The sequence below is a fragment of the Microtus pennsylvanicus genome, chromosome 13 (genome assembly GCF_037038515.1).
Source record: "Microtus pennsylvanicus isolate mMicPen1 chromosome 13, mMicPen1.hap1, whole genome shotgun sequence".
In the NCBI taxonomy this organism is placed as follows: domain Eukaryota; kingdom Metazoa; phylum Chordata; class Mammalia; order Rodentia; family Cricetidae; genus Microtus; species Microtus pennsylvanicus.
The window spans coordinates 76,692,471-76,710,040 of NC_134591.1; the positions used below are offsets into that span (position 1 = coordinate 76,692,471).

Below are 17,570 nucleotides of genomic sequence, written 5' to 3' on the forward strand. Positions count from 1 at the left end.
CTGGACCCCAAGTTGTCACAATACACTGCCCTGCTTACTCAGGGAATTCCATAGACACCTGAAAAATCTTCATCCAGGGGCAGGGATGCTGTCAAGCTATTCCCAGAGCAAAAGCTACTCTAACAAACCTTAAAAAAAAGGATTCGAGGGGCCGGGGCAATGTCTCGGTGGTTAAGAGCACATGTACAATCACGCTGTAACAAGCCAGGTGCACAAAGACTTGTAACCCCAGCTCTGAGGGGACAGAGACAGACAGAAGGATCATTGGGGCTTGCTGCTTTCCAGCACAGGGTTAGAAGACACCAGGCTTCAAAAGACTAGGCAGAGCAATTGAAGAGGGCATCTGATACCCTCTTCTGGGCTTGATTCTAGCACACAGATCCACTTAAGCAAAGAAAGAGACAAAGAGGAAGAAGAGGAGGAGAGCAGGACTTGAAAGAATCACAACCTCCCCTTCAGAACAAAGACCAACATTCTTTAATGAACACAAATTGCAGCCCAGTGTGTCCACACATGTAATACTACCATTCAAGGAGCTGATAGACAGATCCTGAGTTCAAGGCCAGCCTAAGCTACGTAGCAAGATCGTGTTTCAAACAAACAAGCAAAAACCCCACCAAAGACGAAAACTGAAGTTCAGCGGGAAAGGATGCTTGCTACCAACCCTCACAACCTGAGCTCGATTACCAGACCACAGGGCAGAAGGAGAGAACCAACTCCTGCAAGTCCTCTGACCTCCACACACACAAACACATACACACACTAAATAAATTCATAGTAATTTGCTTTTTAAAAATATACAAAATTGCTAGATGGTAGTGGCGCACACCAATTCCAGCACTCGGGAGGCAGAGGCAGGAAGATCTCTGTGAGTTTGAGACCAGCCTGGTCTACAGAGTGAGTTCCAGGATAGCCAAGGCTACACAGAGAAACCCTGTCTCAAAAAATAAAACAAACAACGAAAAAGTCCAGATCCTGAACATAAAAGTCACAACAGTAGAGGTAAAATTTACAATAGCCAGCACCCATCAAACCCCTGTTAGGCATGGTGCTCAAAGGCTAGTCATTCCAGGTGAAGGCAGGGGGACCAGGAGTTCAAGACCAGACTTTACTACACAGAAAGCTCAAAGACAGCCTGGGCTACAAAGACCCTGGAGAGGGGGAGGGAAAGGGGGAGGGAAGGAAGGGACCAGAAAGGGGACAGAAAGGAAGGGGGAGAATAAATGAACACCAATAGTTATATTCAAGTACATACAGAAAAACTGTACTGGAGACTGGAGACACAGCTCAGTGGTTAGGAACACTTGTTGCTCTTACAGAGGACTGTGGTTCAGTTCCCAGCATCCACATGGTAACTCACACCCATCCTGTGTCCTGTTCTAGGGGATCTGATGATGCCACCTTCTGACCTCCCTCCCCAACCTCCCCACACTGCAGGGACAAGCTGCACATACATAAATACAGGTAAAACACTCACATACATGAAAAAAATCTTTTTTAAATAAGGCATAAAAATAAAATAGCTCTTCTGGATATGAAGCGTTATATAAAGTAAAAATAAGTCCTTTGTGAGTGGCAGTGACCCTAAAGAGCTTTTGTAGCAGGCCGTGCTAGGGCTCCCACCGTGGCACTCAATGCTGACCAGAGCAGGGGCTGTCATGCTATGGTGACACCTGTGTCGCCCCCTCCTCAGAGCTCACCTCTAGTCTCGCCAACATGAGCAGTTCTCCACTGTGAGACCAAATCCCAGCTGCCCGCCACAAGCTGCATCGCCACCAAACGGCCCAATACCTTTTTCTAGTCCTGCCAAACTCCAGAAGAGAATTGAAAAGAAAAATACCAAAGAATAAAATGAAAATGAAGGAGCTGGAGAGCTGGTTCAGTGGTAAGAGTGCTTGCCGCTCAAGATGAGGACCTGAGTTCACATCCCCACATCTCCTATAAAAATGCTGGCAATGGGATCTACTTGTACTACCGTCGAGAATGGAAAGAGGAGGCTCCCTGGGGCTTGCTGGCTGCCAGCCTGGCTCCAGGCCCTGTCTCAGGGAATAAGATGGAGTGTGACAAACATCCTCCTCTGGTGACCACATAGAACACAAAAGTGTCTAAACACACAAATACAACACGTGAACACACATAAAGATTTTTAAAATGATAACAGCAGGGCTCGCCTTTAATCCTAGCACTCAAGAGATAAAGGCAAGCAGATCTCTGAGTTCAAGGCCAGCCTGGTCTACAGAGTAAGTTCCAGGACAAACCAGGGCTACACCGAGAAACCTGTTTTGAGAGAAACCCTGTCTCGAAAAACCAAAAAAAAAAAAAGAAAAGAAAAAGAAAAGAAAAAAGAAAGAGGCTCAGTGGTTAAGAGCACTGACTGTTCTTCCAGAGGTTGAGTTCAATGCCCAACAACCACATGGTAGCTCAAAACCACCTTTAATGAGATCTGGTGCCCTCTTCTGGCACGCAGGGACACATGCAGGCAGAAAAAAACATTGTATAGATAATAAATAAATAAATCTTTTTAAAAAAGAAAGGGGGAAGAGAGGGAGGATGGACAGACAGCAACAAGAAAAAGAAAGTATACTTAAAAACAGGGAAAAAACTAGACAAAATGAAGGACTAAAAAAAACAATGAAGAAAAATGAGTCTCAATGATCAGTCAGAACTATGGTCTATCAAATATCATAACACATATTTTATTATAGAACAACAAAAAATAGTGAGGCAGGAAAAAAAAGTGAAGAAATAATGGCTGAAAATTTTCCAAGTATAAACAAAACCATAAGCACAGAGAGCAAGTTCCAGGACAAACCTGACAAGTGCCAAGCAGAGCATACACAAAGCACTTAAGGAAATCAGAGCTCAGAACACATGAAGAAAAAAAATCTTACAAGAAATCTGAGAAAAAGAACATTGCCCAAGACCACCCAGGATCGGCCATGACTGGAGGGAGACTTCAGAAGCCATCCGAGCTACAACATAACAGAATGTAGCTGTCAATCACCCCCAACAGGGCTGCCAAGGTAGAACTCTAGCTAACTAAGCTGTCTTTCACAAATGGATACAACTGGAAGGGAAGGAGTTGGGGAGGGAGGAATGAATTTGTCAAATGGATACAACTGGAAGGGAAGGAGTTGGGGAGGGAGGAATGAATTTGTCAACGGAAGCATCAAGACATTAGTTTTCAGCCGGGTAGCTCAGGTATATTAGTGATCACAGGTATTCAAAGCTGAGGCAGGAGAATCACAAGCTCAAGAACTGTCTAGGGGAGAGTGAGAAAGACCCTATCTCATAATAAAAAGTAAAGAATTAGGGGCTGGAGAGATGGCTCAGAGGTTAAGAGCACTGACTGCTCTTCTGGAGGTCCTGAGTTCAATTCCCAGAAACCACACAGTGGCTCACAACCATCTGTAATGAGATATGGTGCCCTTTTCCGGCCTGAACACTGTGTACATAATAAATAAATAAATCTTAAAAAAAAAAAGAGTTGGGAAAATAGCTCAGGGGTACAGAGCCTGCCTAGGTTCAGTCTCCAGCACGAAAAGAGAGAGAGAGAGAGAGAGAGAGGGAGAGAGAGAGAGAGAGAGAGAAGAAAAGAAGTGAAGGAGAAAGAGGGAGGCAGAGAGGGAAGGAAGGAGAGAAGAATGAATGAATGAATGAATGAAAATGAATATAGTAAAGACTGTATTTCAAACAGGCCGGGCATGGTAATACGTACCCTTGATCCTAGAACTCGTGAGCAGAGGCAGGCAGATGTGAGTTCCAGGCCAGACAGGGAGTCGTAGAGAGACCCTGACAAAACAAACAAAACTAAAGATAAACGCTCTGTGCTTTCATCTCACAAAATGTCTGATAAAGCTGAGCAAGGAGACAAGCAGGCGGATGCCTTTCTCCAGCAGTTAAAAAGAGTAAGCTTGAGGCCGCTGAGGCCAGAAAAGGAAACCCAACCCAGCCAGGCAAAGCCCGACTCTCCTCAGAACTGGCACGTGTTCCAAAAGGCCATGCATGAGAGGTGGCCCTTAGCCATTAAATACATGATGGAAAAGAAAGACTCTTACTACTGTCACCAAATCAGTTGGTCATGCCAAGAACGGTGGTACCCACAAGGGAGCTTTGCAAAGATGCCCAAACACTGTCCTACTCAAGATGGCTGAACACGGAGTAGGGTGGGTAATCCTTGCAATCACCAAGTGAGAAACTGAGCGAGGGACCTGTCTGGTCATCGTCATGGGGCCATGAGGGAAGAAAGGGGATTTCCTGTACAGCCAGGCAGCAGCTGACTTGCTAGAACATCTTCCCGTGGGTAAGTTCTGCACAGCACACACCCAATGTCCATCATCACCACCTCCATAAACATAGTCTGGCACCATGAAACTCTTCCCCGATGCTATCTTGATATTTCAAGAAGAGCTGGGGTTGGAGAGGTGGGTCAGTGGTTAAGAGCACTTGTGGCTCTTGCTGAGGAACTGGCTTTGGTTCCTAGCACCCACATGGTGGTCCACAACCACCTGTAACTCCAGTCCCAGGGGACCTGTTGCCTTCCTCGAGCCTCCACGTGCTCCAGAACACACATGCTACACATACTACACATACACACATGCAGACTCAGATATGAAAAAATGTAATTTTTAAAAAGGAAAAGTCATGAAAGTTAGAACATGGGACTGGAGAGATGGCTCAGTGGTTAAGAGCACTGACTGCTCTTTCCAGAGGTCTCAAGTTCAACCCCAGTATTCATACGGCAGCTTACAACTGTCTATAACTCCAAGATAACATCCTCCCACAGACATACACACAGGTAAAACACTAATACACACAAAATAAAAGTAAATTAAAAAAATAAGTCAGAGCCTTGGGAAGATGCGATCTATCACATGACTACAGAGCAGTGAGGTCATCAGAAAGGCACAGGAGTCGAGGCTAGTCCTCAGCTCCAGCGGTACAACTCATCTCCACTTTAACAATAAAATTTACCCTTACCAAGCATTCCAAATTTCCCATCAAGAACCTAAATAAAGTGATACCTTTAAAAGGAGGAAGGGGGAAAGAAATAGCCAGCCAGATGCTGTCCTACCTGCTTTAACCCAGGCATCAGTCAGGAGATGGAGGCAGGAAGATCGGAAGATGGAAGTAGACATACCACACACGGGGTGGATGGTTTACAACAGGCACACACCAAAAGGGGTGTGGGGGTTATCCAGTGAGATGGTTCAGGGGACAAAGGCACCCGCCACCAAATCTGAAGCCCTGAGTCTGATCCCACAGGATATACACGGTGGAAGGTAAGAGCCAATACTATCCTGCAAGTTGTTCTCTGACCATCACATGCATGTAGATACACACGCACACACTGATAAATAAATGTTTTTTTAAAAAACTAAAATGAAAAAATTGTGAAGGGGCAGGAGGGGAGCACACAGGCATGCAGCTCGATTAGCAGAGTGATTGCCTAGTGTACAGGAAGCCCTAGGTTCCATCCCCAGCACTGTATAAACCATCACAGAATACAGCCTTGTAATTCCTCCAGCAATCGAGAAGTGGAGACAAGAGGATCCGAGGTCCAAAACCATTCTCCACTATCTAATGAGTTCGAGGACATGAGAGCCTGTCTCAGAAAAATAAGTAAGGCTGGAGAGAAGATGACTTAGCGGATAAAGGTGCTCACCACCAACCCTGATGATCCAAGCTCCAGCCTTAGAACCCACATGGTAGAAGGAGAGAACTGACTCCTAAAAGCTGTCCTATGACTTCTGCATGCATGCTGTAGCACACATCAATAAATAAATGTAAGAACAAATAATTAAATTAAAAATAACCCCCAGACCAAGCGGTGGTGGCACACGCCTTTAATCATAGCACTTGGACGGCAGAGGCAAATGGATCTGAGTTCAAGGTTAGACTGGTCTAGAGTGTGTTCCATCACAGCCAGGACTGTCATTGAAACAAAATTCTGTATTGAAAACAAAACAAAATACAAAAACCCTAGTTAAATAAATATGAACATATCAAGCCTAGCAAAATATAAAAAGAGTAATACTACATATATCATGACCAAGAAAATATACTGAGGGAGCTGGAGAGATGGCTCAGTGGTTAAGAGCACTGGCTGCTCTTCCAGAGGTCCTGAGTTCAATTCCCAGCAACCACATGATGGCTCACAACCATCTGTAATGAGATCTGGCGCCCTCCTCTGGCGTGTGGGTATACATGGAGACTGTTGTATACATAATAAATAAATAAAAATTTTAAAAAAAAGAAAAACCAAAATATACTGAATGAATAAACAAAGTAAAATCAATTCAGAGAACAAAGGAAGAAACCAAAAATAGCAGATACCAAAAAGAGCAAACGACATCACTGTTGTGGAATATTATTTTAAGATGTGTGGTATTTGTTTATGCTGTGGAACATTTGTTTTAATGATGCAAAGATGTGTTGCAGCCAGGCGATGGTGGCGCACGCCTTTAATCCCAGCACTCGGGAGGCAGAGGCAGGCGGATCTCTGTGAGTTCGAGACCAGCCTGGTCTACAGAGCTAGATCCAGGACAGGCTCCAAAGCCACAGAGAAGGCTCCAAAACCACAGAGAAACCCTGTCTCGAAAAAAAACAAAAAAAGAAAAAAAAGATGTGTTGCATTCTTTTATGTTACATTTGTTTAACTCTGTGAAGCTTTGTTACTTTGCCTGTCTAAAACACCTGATTGGTCTAAGAAGGAGCTGAACAGCCAACAGCAAGGCAAGAGAAAGGATAGGTGGGGCTGCTAGGCAGAGAGAAAAACACAGAAGGAGAAAAAGAGGGATTGGGCAGCAAGAAAGATCAAGGAACGAGAAAAAAAAGGAGGACATGGGGGACAGCCACCCAGCCACATAGCCAGCCACAGAGTAAGAAGAAAAGGAAGGTATATAGAATAGAGAAAGATAAAAGCCCAAAGGCAAAAGGCAGAGAGGATAATTTAAGAAAAGCTGGGGGGGGGGGGGGCTGGAGAAATGGCTCGGTGGTTAAGAGCACTGACTGCTTCTCCAGAGGACCTGGGTTCAATTCTTAGCACCCACATGGCAGCTCATAATTGTCTGTAACTCTAGTTCCAGTGACCCTGACACCAATGATAAAACACCAATGCACAGAAAACAGAAAAAAAAGAAAGAAAAGCTGGCTAGAAATAAGCCAAGCTAAGGACAAGCATCCATAAGTAATAATAAAACTTCACGGGTGTTTATTTGGGAGCTGGGTAGTGGGCCCCCAGAAGAGAAAAGAGTAAAAAACAACCAACATCACATCATTCAAAACTTACATACTTTTAAAAAAGATTTTTATTTATTTATGATTTTTTAGATTTATGTTTTATTTTATATGTATAAGTGTTTCACCTACATGTATGTATGTGCATCACATGGGTGCCAGGTGCCCAGTAAGGTCAGAAGAAGAGGCCAGATCCCCTGGAATTGCAGTAACAGATGGTTATGAGCTTCCATGTGTACTGGGAACCAAAGCCAGATCTTCTGCAAGAACAACCAGTGTTCTTAACTTCTGAGTCATCTCTCCAGCCCCTCAATTTGCTTTTGAAATTTTAATTTTTATGTGTATGAGTGTTTTGCCAATATCTGTGCACACCATCTGCAATGGCTGCAGAGGCCCAAAAAGTGTTGGACCCCCTGAAACTGGAGTTTGTAAACAGCTGTAAACCACCATGGGTGTGCTGGAAACCAAACCTGGGTGTGCTGGAAACCAAACCTGGGTCCTCTAAAAGGGCAGCAAGCGCCCGTAAGCACTCAGCTTCTCTCCAACCACAAAACACATCATTATTTTTAACCTTTATCTATTTTTTTTTTTTTTTTTGGTTTTTCCAGACAGGGTTTCTCTGTGGTTTTGGAGCCTGTCCTGGAACTAGCTCTTGTAGACCAGGCTGGTCTCGAACTCGCAGAGATCCGCCTGCCTCTGCCTCCTGAGTGTTGGGATTAAAGGCGTGCGCCACCACCACCCAGCTACCTTTATCTATTTATAAATGAGTTATGTGCCCCCACGCATGGAGGATTCCGAAGCAGAAGGAAGCCATGTGGATTCTGTGGGTTCTGTGAAATCCAGGTCCTCTGGAAGAGCAACAAATGCTCCAGCCCCACACACAATATTTTGGGAACAAAATACAAAGACAAGAAGTAGTGGATTGGCCGGGCAGTGGTGCACGCCTTTAATCCCAGCACTCGGAAGGCAGAGGCAGGATTGCTAAAAATTCAAGGTCATCCTGGTCTACTAGCTAGTTTCAGGTAACCTGGTCTATTCGGTGAGACTCTTATCTCAAAAATAAATAAATAAATAAGTAAATAAATAAATAACCCAACAGGCCAGACTTAATGGCATACACCTTTAATTCCAGCCTTCTCTGGGAGGCAAAGGCAGGTGGATCTCTGTGAGTGTGAGGCCAGTCTTATCTACATAGTAAATTCCAGGAGAGCCAAAGCTAGGGTAGAGAGACCTTGTCTAAATATATATATTTAAATAATAAGGAACCAGCTGGGGCCAGCACTTCAATGGATGGATGGATGGATGGATGGAGAGACGGACAGACGGACAGATGAAGGGACGGAAAACTCAGCAAGCTAAAAAATAAAATGTGAGTTTCCTCATCTTGATAAAGGGAACCTCAACAAAAACCCTACAGCTAAACACCTGAGTGTGGAAGACTATATACAAATATACAATCCCCTCAGATTAGTGACAGGGAAAAATGTTCAGACTCACTATCCCTTTGAGCATCATCTTTTTTTTTTTTTTTTTTTTTTTTGAGACAGGGTTTCTCTATGTAACCATCCTAACCATCCTGGAGCTCTGAAGACCAGGCTGACCTCGAGCTCTGAGAACTGCCTGCTCCTCTGCCTCCCAAGTGTTGGAATTAAAGGTGCGCACCACAGCCTGGCTTGAACATTATTCTTTTTTTTTTAAATATTTATTTATTTATTTATTTATTAGGTATACAATATTCTGTCTGTGTGTATGCCTGCGGGCCAGCAGAGGGCACCAGACCCCATTACAGATGGTTGTGAGCCACCATGTGGTTGCTGGGAATTGAACTCAGGACCTTTGGAAGAGCAGGCAATGCTCTTAACTTCTGAGCCATCTCTCCAGCCCCTTGAACATTATTCTTAAAGTTCTAGATAATGCAATAAAACAAAAAATAAGCTGCGCATAGTGATGAAGAAGAGCGGCTGGGAGGGAAGAGGAAGAGGAGAGAAGAGGTAGAGGAAGGAAGAGCTTAAACTGGAAAAGCAAAAGCACAGTTGCTTTTTTGCAGATGATACTATCGTCTACAGAAACCATGGGGAATCTACAAAAGGTTACCAAAATGCAAACCAGGGTTTTTTTTTAATTTATTTATTTCTTAGAAGATTTATTTATTAATTTATTTCTTATGTATACAGTGTTCTGCCTCCATGGATGCCTACAAGCCAGAAGAGAGCCCCAGATCTCACTACAAATGGTTGTGAGCCACCATATGAGTACTGGAAATTGAACTCAGGACCTCTGGAAAAGTAGTCAGTGTTCTTAACCTCTGAGCCATCTCTCCAGCCCCCGAAAACCAGGTTTAACAAGGTTGCAGACACATGGCCAATACACAAACCCACAATTTCACTTTATATACTAGCATTAAATAATTGTAAAGAAATGAAAACTGAACATGGTGGCACACGCCTGCAATCCTAGCACCTAGGAGGCGGGGCATGACAGTCATAGTCTAAGGCCAGCATGTGTAGTTGGAATTCTTTGGGGCAGCACCCAGCTCCCAAATAAAGACACGGAGACTTGTTATCAATTATGAATGCTTGGCCTTAGCTTAGGCTTGTCCCACAAGCTCTTTTAACTTAATTTAACCAATTTTTAATCATCTATGTTTTTGTCTCAGGGCTTTTTATCTTTCTCTCATTCTATATGTCCTGCTTTCCTGCTTCCTCTATGTCTGGCTGGCTGGTTGGTCCCTGGCATCTCCCTCGTGTCTCTTTTTCTTTCTTCCCCAAGCCTAAATTCCCTACCTGGAAGTTCCACCTATACCTCCTCCCCATCAGTTGGACATCTTTTTATTAACCAATCAGGTGCCTTAGGCGAGGTAAGGTAAAGCAGCAACACATCTTTACATAATTAAACACATTTTTGCATAGTTAAACAAATATTCCAAAACAGCATGGCTACATAGGAGAAGGCCTGTGTCAAAACCCAAAAATACACAAAACCTATAAATACAGTAGCACTCTCAATAGAATATACTTAAAGAAATTTAATCAAGCCAGGCAGTGGTGGTGCACATCTTTATTCCCAGCACTTGGGAGGCAGAAGCAGGTGGATCTCTGTGAGTTCAAGGCCAGACTGGTCTACAGAGTGAGTTCCAGGACTGTTATGCGGAGAAACCCTGTCTCAGAATAAGAGGGGGGCCGGAATTTAATCAAATGTGTCCATGACCTACACACTTAAAACTATAAGACACTACTGAGAAAAGCCAAAAGATCTGAGTAGGTGTCGACATGCTTAAATGGGAAGGTCTCAAAGAAATGATTGTTCTCTTCAAATGACCTGTGGGCTATACTCAGTCCCCATTATTCCCAGCAAGCTCTTATGTAAGACTTTTTTAAAGGATACCTTGGGGGGGATGAGGGGTGGAGAGAGGTGAGCCGCTGTAGTCCAGGCTGGCCTTGAATTCAAACAATCCTCCTGCCTCAGTCTCCTGTAATCTGGGGTTTTATGGAGGAGTTACTGCACCTGACTAGAACTATAAAATTTACCCCTAGAGCCGGGCGATGGTGGCGCACGCCTTTAATCCCAGCACTCGGGAGGCAGAGGCAGGCGGATCTCTGTGAGTTCGAGGCCAGCCTGGTCTACAAGAGCTAGTTCCAGGACAGGCTCCAAAGCCACAGAGAAACCCTGTCTCCAAAACAAAAAAACAAAAAACAAAACAAAATTTACCCCTAGAGGATGAAGAGATGGCTCAGTCATTAGAGTACTTATTATGTAAGCGTGAGGACCCGAACATGGATCCCAGACACCCAGGTAAAAGCCAGCTGTGACAGCGCATCTGTAAGCCCAGCACTAGGGCAAGTGCACAGCTAGTTTTGTCAATCAGTGAGCTTTAGGTTCAACAGCCCTATCCCCCAAAAATAAAAACAGAGCCAGACATATGGCATTCGCCTTTACTCCCACACTCAGGAGGTACATACAGGCAAGCTGTATCCAAGGCCAGCCTGGTCTACATAGGAAGTTCCAGGACAGCCAGAGCTACGTAGAGAGTCCCTGTCTGTCTCAAAACAAACAAGCAAACAAAAACAAAACCACAAAAGTGGAGAGCAACAGAGGAAAACACCTGATATCAACCTCTGGCCTCCACATACACACAAACAGGCACACAGATATAGACACACAAGTTACCAGGAGACCCAAGGCTGGACCATAACTTTACAGCAAAGCCTTTACCACCCCATACCAATAAACAAACAAACAAAATCAACATAAAGACACAAAGGACCAAAACTTAAACCATCTGCTTGTTGCACCACAAGACCCAGCCATACATTTTTTTTAAGACTGAGGACTTGGCAGATAGCTTGGGGGTAAGAGCACCTGCATACAGCATCCCCAACACCAATGTAAAAGGCAAACACAGACCTAGAACTGGGTGTATGCAGAGTCAGGAGACTCACTAGAGCTTACTAGCCAGCCTAGCTCAAAATAAAACAAAACACCAGCAAGCTCCAGGTTCAGTGAGCCATTGGCTCAGGGTGATAAACCAGAACACTGATGCCTTTCTCTGGCCTCAACACACACGACTGGAGCAGTTGTGAGCTCACAACCACCTCTACCTGCAATTCCAGGGTATCCAACACCCTCTCCTGGCCTCATGGGCACGTGCACACAAGGGCACACTCACACACAGGCACAACTACACATACACAAGAATAAAATCAAGGTGCTGGCTGGCCACTCAGGAGGCAGAGGCAGGCAGAGCTCTGTGAGTTTAAAAGTAGCCTGTTCTAAATAGTGAATTCCAAGACAGCCAGGGCTACATAGTGAGACCCTGTCTTCGTCCACCCCCAAAAAAATGGGGGGAGGCGAGCAGCTGGAGGTCTAGGTGGCTCCATGGTTAAGAGCACTTGCTGCTCTTGCAGAAGACCAGGCTCCACTACCTGCACCCAAGGGTGGTCACAACCATCCATAACACCAGATCTAGGGAATCTGATGCCCTCTTCTGACATCCAAGGGTACCAGTCTATATGCGGTTCACAAAACACGTGCAGGCAAAACATTCATAAACATAAAGTAAATAAATCTAAAAAAACATTTAATTAAAGGAAAACATCTTTAATAAAAGTTACAGAGTTCAAAACAGTGTGTATTTGCAATAGGCTTATAGATACACAGAATAGAATCCACAAATTCACCTTTGTGCATACTTAAAACAATTTGATTTTTAACAATGGCAGAGATAATCTAAAGGGACTCTTATCAACAAACGGCACTGGAACGAGGACACCACAAACAAAAGTGAACCTTCACACAATTAACACGTACAACCAGCCTCAGCATTAGTCAGCACAAGTAAATGGAAGCCATAAAGCAGTCCCACCACACACTCAGTAGAAAGGTTAAAATCAGAGTAACAGGCAATACCACGAGCTGCTGTGCGTGTGCACCAACCAAAGCTCTCAGACACTGTGGGGGATGAAAGACATAACACAGGTTTGCACGCAAAGCTAAATACACACTGACCACACGACCTAGCAATTCCACTCAGGAGAATTTACCAAAACCCTGAAAATGTCCTTACACACTCTACATGAATCGTATAGCTTTAAGCTAGCATCCAGGCTGTGGATTCTAGGACCACATCCTAAATGACCCCAGATTCCTACCTGCTGACATTTGTCCCCTTTTGTGTTCCTTCCCCTAGATTATGGGTGGAATCTGTGACTTGCTCCTGCCAAGAGGAGGCCAAAGAGGACAGGATACATGTAATTACATTAATGTGGGCAAGATACAAGACTACGATTTCCTTTAATCCATGCACTCTGAAGGCAGGGACAACTGGATCTCTGGGACTTCAAGACCAGCTTGATCTACAAAGCAAGTTCCAGGACAACCAGGGCTACATAATAAAAAGATCCTTGTCAAAAAATACATAAATAGATAAAAGAAACATGTTGTTTTGAACCTGCCAAGTTTGTGTAGTACTGTTACAGAGCAATAGAAAACTAATGCAATCCAAACGTCCATCAGCTAGCGTACATGGTGAACTATGCCTTAGTAGTAAGTTGTTGGAGGGGCTGGAGAGATAGCCCGAGGACAAGAACATTGTTCTTGCAGAGGACCTGAATGTGGTTCCCATCAGCCACATAAGTAGCTCATAACCACTTGTAATTCTGGGTCCTGGAGCCCTGATGCCCGAGACTCCACAGGTACCTGCACTTACATATGCACACACACAATTTAAAAAATAAAACACCACCAGGCGGTGGTGGCGTACGCCTTTAATCCCAGCACTCAGAAAGCAGGAGGATCTCTGTGAGTTCGAGGTCAGCCTGATCTAAGGAGCAAGTTCCAGGACAGGCTCCAAAGCTACAGAGAAACCCTGTCTCAGGGGACGGGGGAGGGGGGATTTAATTAATTAATTAAATAAAACACCAAAAATAAATTTTAAAAAAAAACTAGCAAAATTATAAAAAAAAGCCACTCACTTAGAAAATTACCTTACAACTGGGCATAGTGGTGCACACCTTTAATCCAGGCACTCGGGAGGCAGAGGCAGGTGGAGTTCAGTGAGTTCAAGGCCAGCCTGGTCTACAAAACCAGTGAGTTCCAGGACAGCCAGGACTGTTACACAGAGAAGCCCTGTGCGGTGCAGTCCCACAGGTCTATAAACCGTGTCGTCAGGCCCGGGGGATTACTCAACAGCCCTTTCCGTACCTCTCTGCCCACATGAAGAAATGCCAGGTAAATGCGGTGCACACTGGCTCTCCTGAAATGCACACTTAAGTGGGCTAGAGAGAGGACTCAATGGCTAAGAAAGCCTAGGTTTCAGTTCCCAGCACCCATAAACGGACACAGGCCCATAATCCCAGCACTGAGAAGTTCAACCCCTAGGACCCACATAAACAGACACAGGCCCGTAATCCCAGGACCTTCTACAAAGATAGAAGGCTTGCTAGGGCTCACTGGCCAGCCAGTCTAGCCAAGCCATAAGTTAAAGGTTCAGTGAGAGACCCTGCCTCAAAAAAATAAGGTAGAGCCGGGCGATGGTGGCGCACGCCTTTAATCCCAGCACTCGGGAGGCAGAGGCAGGTGGATCTCTGTGAGTTCGAGACCAGCCTGGTCTACAGAGTTAGTTCCAGGACAGGCTCCAAAGCCACAGAGAAACCCTGTCTCAAAAAAACCAAAAAAAAAAAAAAAAAATAAGGTAGAAAAAGTAAATAAAAAGGGTAGAGAGTGTGGGCTACAGAGGGCTTGGCAGCTACAGCGGGAGCTGCTCTTCAAGGACACAGACCCTCAGCTTCCACGTGGGGCCTCAGCACAGCTCCAACTCCACTTCCGGGGGTAAGAAGCTCTTCTAACTCCTGAGGTGCTAAGACACACCAACTGCAAAGACAAAACACCATGCACACACATAAAGAGCAACTGAGGAACACACCTAACTGACCTCTAGACTAGTCTGAGAAAGACAGCTTGACCTTGACCTACACACACACACCCCACCCCCCACCCCACCTCTCTCTCTCTCTCTCTTTCTCTCTCTCTCTCTCTCTCTTTCAAAATATAACAGCTGGGCATAGTGGCTTTTAATCTCATTTTAATAAATGCTTTTAATCTCAGCACTCAGGAGGTGGAGCCAAGTGGAGCTTGAAACCAGCCTGGCGTACATAGTGAGTTCCAGGCCAACTCACGGTTACAGAGTTAAGACTGTGTCTCAAAAAAACAATTAATTGGTTAACTAATTAATGAAAAGATTTTCTAATTAAAATTGAGGCTGGGAGTGTAGCTCAGTAGGTAGAATGCCTCCTTTGCATACACAAGGTCCTATCTCAGTCTCTATCACCAACAGCTTGGTGGCACATGCATGAAGTCTCACTTGTTTTAAAGTGTGTATTTACAGCTTGTTGTTAGTGACACAGCACGACAGAAAGCTCAACTTTTTCCTCAGGCTGCCAGCACATTCTGATGCAATCCCGTCGCCATCAGCTTTGGAAAGGAGGGCAAAGGAGCAGCAGAGCTCAAACCAAACAGGTGCTGCCAAACCCTAGAGACCTTGGACCCTCCAGACCAGCCTGGTCTACAAGGCAAGTTCCAGTTCAGCCAGGACAGGACAGTTACACAGAGAAAAGAGAAACCCTGTCTCAAAACACCCGAGAGAGAGAGAGAGAGAGAGAGAGAGAGAGAGAGAGAGAGAGAGAGAGAGAGAGAACGAGAACAAGAGGGAAACCCCAGAAACAAAGGAACCCTTCCTTAAGCACCCGAAGGGTTCCAAGTGGGAAGACTGTTAGTAGCCTTGGTAAAATGGCAAAGTGTCTTGGAGGAGGCAGAAACTGTGGGCGCATTTCAATCCCATTCCTAAGCAGTTCAAGAAAATTCAGGCACCGAGGTAGTTGATCAAACTAGGTGGGACAACACCAGGAAAGGAGATCCTTCTTTCAGACACCCCAGAGTCCAGAACCCTGGGCAGTGAGAAGTCCAGAATCAATTAGGAGTTCCTGTTTCTGTCTTACAGCACCCACATCGGCCTGAATTACACATACCACTAACAGAGGCCGGTCTAAGTGTCCAACTCCTTTAAGTGGGATCCCTCTGATTGGCTTATCACCAGCAGTAAGACAACAAGAAATATAAGTGCTAGCCCTCTGCCTAGGAAGGAAGTGAAATACTGGTGAGTGGTTGAAAACTCTCAAAGGTGCTTGAGCCTCCCAGGGCATGTGTTTTTCTTTTCAGGTCTATCCTAATTAAATTTAAACACAGATGGCCAACTAAAGGAGTCCCACACAGTGCGGGCTGAAATCAAGGCTAGGTGGGGCACAGGATTTAGGGCCCGTTGCAAAACCCTGCCACCCACTTCTGCACTTTGCAAAGGGCAGACAAGAGTTAGCTAAAAACCACTACTCGGTGGCCAAAGAGATGGCTCTGCAGGTAAAGGCATTTGCTGCCAGGCTGGAGGACTTGAGTCCCATCTTCGCCATTCACAAGGTGGAAGGAGAGGAAAGAGGAACGACTCCCGCAAAGTTGTCCTCCAACTTCCCCCAGTGCCACGGATTGTGCATATTCACAGGAATAAAACAAAATTAAAAGTAAACATAGCCTGACTTCTGCAAGGACAACGTTCAAGCAGTAAGTGGGCTGTCCCTTAACATCGCTCCTCATCCCAAGCCTCCTGGGCATCATGACCTCCCCACCGCAGAACCCCAAGCAGCAACCCTGCCCCATAACCGAAGCGAGGTTTGCTCCCGTCTACAGGTGAAGAACTCGGAGGGGAGTCCTCGGCCAAGAAAACCGAACCGAGAAGCAGAGAAGCGCGCGTTGGGTCCTCAGCCAAAATCTCGGTTGCGTCTGTTATTGACACTCCGTCCACTCTCCACGAACGCACAGAGAGCGAAGAAGTCCTCGGAGCGACCCTCCAAGTTGGCAAGGGAGCCCCCAGGGGACGGAAGACCAAGATACCGTCACGGGAGGGGCCGCAGCGGCGGGAGGGGAGTCGTCGGGCCCCTCCCCATGGGGGGGACAGCCGGGTACCAGCTCCTTCCCCACCTCGCCTCCGACAGGGCCCTCACATCAGTGCGCTGAGGTCCCAGCCGGGGCCCGCCGTCCCCCACGACCAAGTCCAGCGGGCTCCTAGGGGGCCTGAGGCCGCGGCAGAGACCCCAACTCCGAGATGTGGGAAGACAGGGGTCACCGGGGCAGGAGCCGGGCGCCGAGGACCCCAGAGGGGCGGGGCCCGGAGGAGAGACCACGTCGGGGGACCTCGGCTTCCAGGACTCGGGTCGCCACCCCAGAGCCAGCCGCGCGCCGAGAGCCGCGGCGGTCCCGGTCCCCGCCACTCGTGGCGGGGCAGTCCCACTCCCCTCACCTGGCTCGGCTGCTCTGCCTGCTCCGAGGACGCCATCTTTCTGAGACCTGACTAATCGACCGCCGCTGGCCCGAGTGTCTCCCGAGAGCGCTCGCTCTGGCTCTCCAGGCAAGACCAAAGTAGAAGGACCTGAGCCTGTCGATGTGGGCGGGCTCCGGGCAGAAAGGGTTGAGCCCGGTGTCAGGGTTACCTTGCAGGTTACAGAAAAGTCCATGGTCCCCATTCTCTATTTCTAATATAATATCTTTTCTTGTGGTTTTACATTGTTACTATGTTGACTTTGGGGTTTAGTCACATCCACTTTCAACTCCTTCCTCTCACTCTCCCCACATGGCCCACCAGGTTCCCCTTCTTTTTATTTATTTATTTTTTTTTTTTTTTGGTTTTTCGAGACAGGGTTTGTCTGCAGCTTTGGAGCCTGTCCTGGAACTAGCTCTGTAGACCAGGCTGGTCTCGAACTCACAGAGATCTGCCTGCCTCTGCCTCCCGG

General features: G+C 46.1%; 1 protein-coding gene across 2 annotated transcripts in view; it reads right to left on the reverse strand.

Annotated features, from left to right (window-relative positions):
* Pex14 (peroxisomal biogenesis factor 14) overlaps nt 1-17,214 on the reverse strand; it is a 136,112-nt gene extending 118,898 nt beyond the window's left edge. For both annotated transcript variants that reach the window (XM_075945694.1, XM_075945693.1), the window contains exon 1: nt 17,081-17,214. In XM_075945694.1, coding sequence (XP_075801809.1) covers nt 17,081-17,116 — 36 coding nt within the window. In that variant the 5' untranslated portion in view covers nt 17,117-17,214. The remainder of the gene's footprint in view (nt 1-17,080) is intronic.
* Between the last annotated feature and the right edge of the window lie 356 nt (nt 17,215-17,570).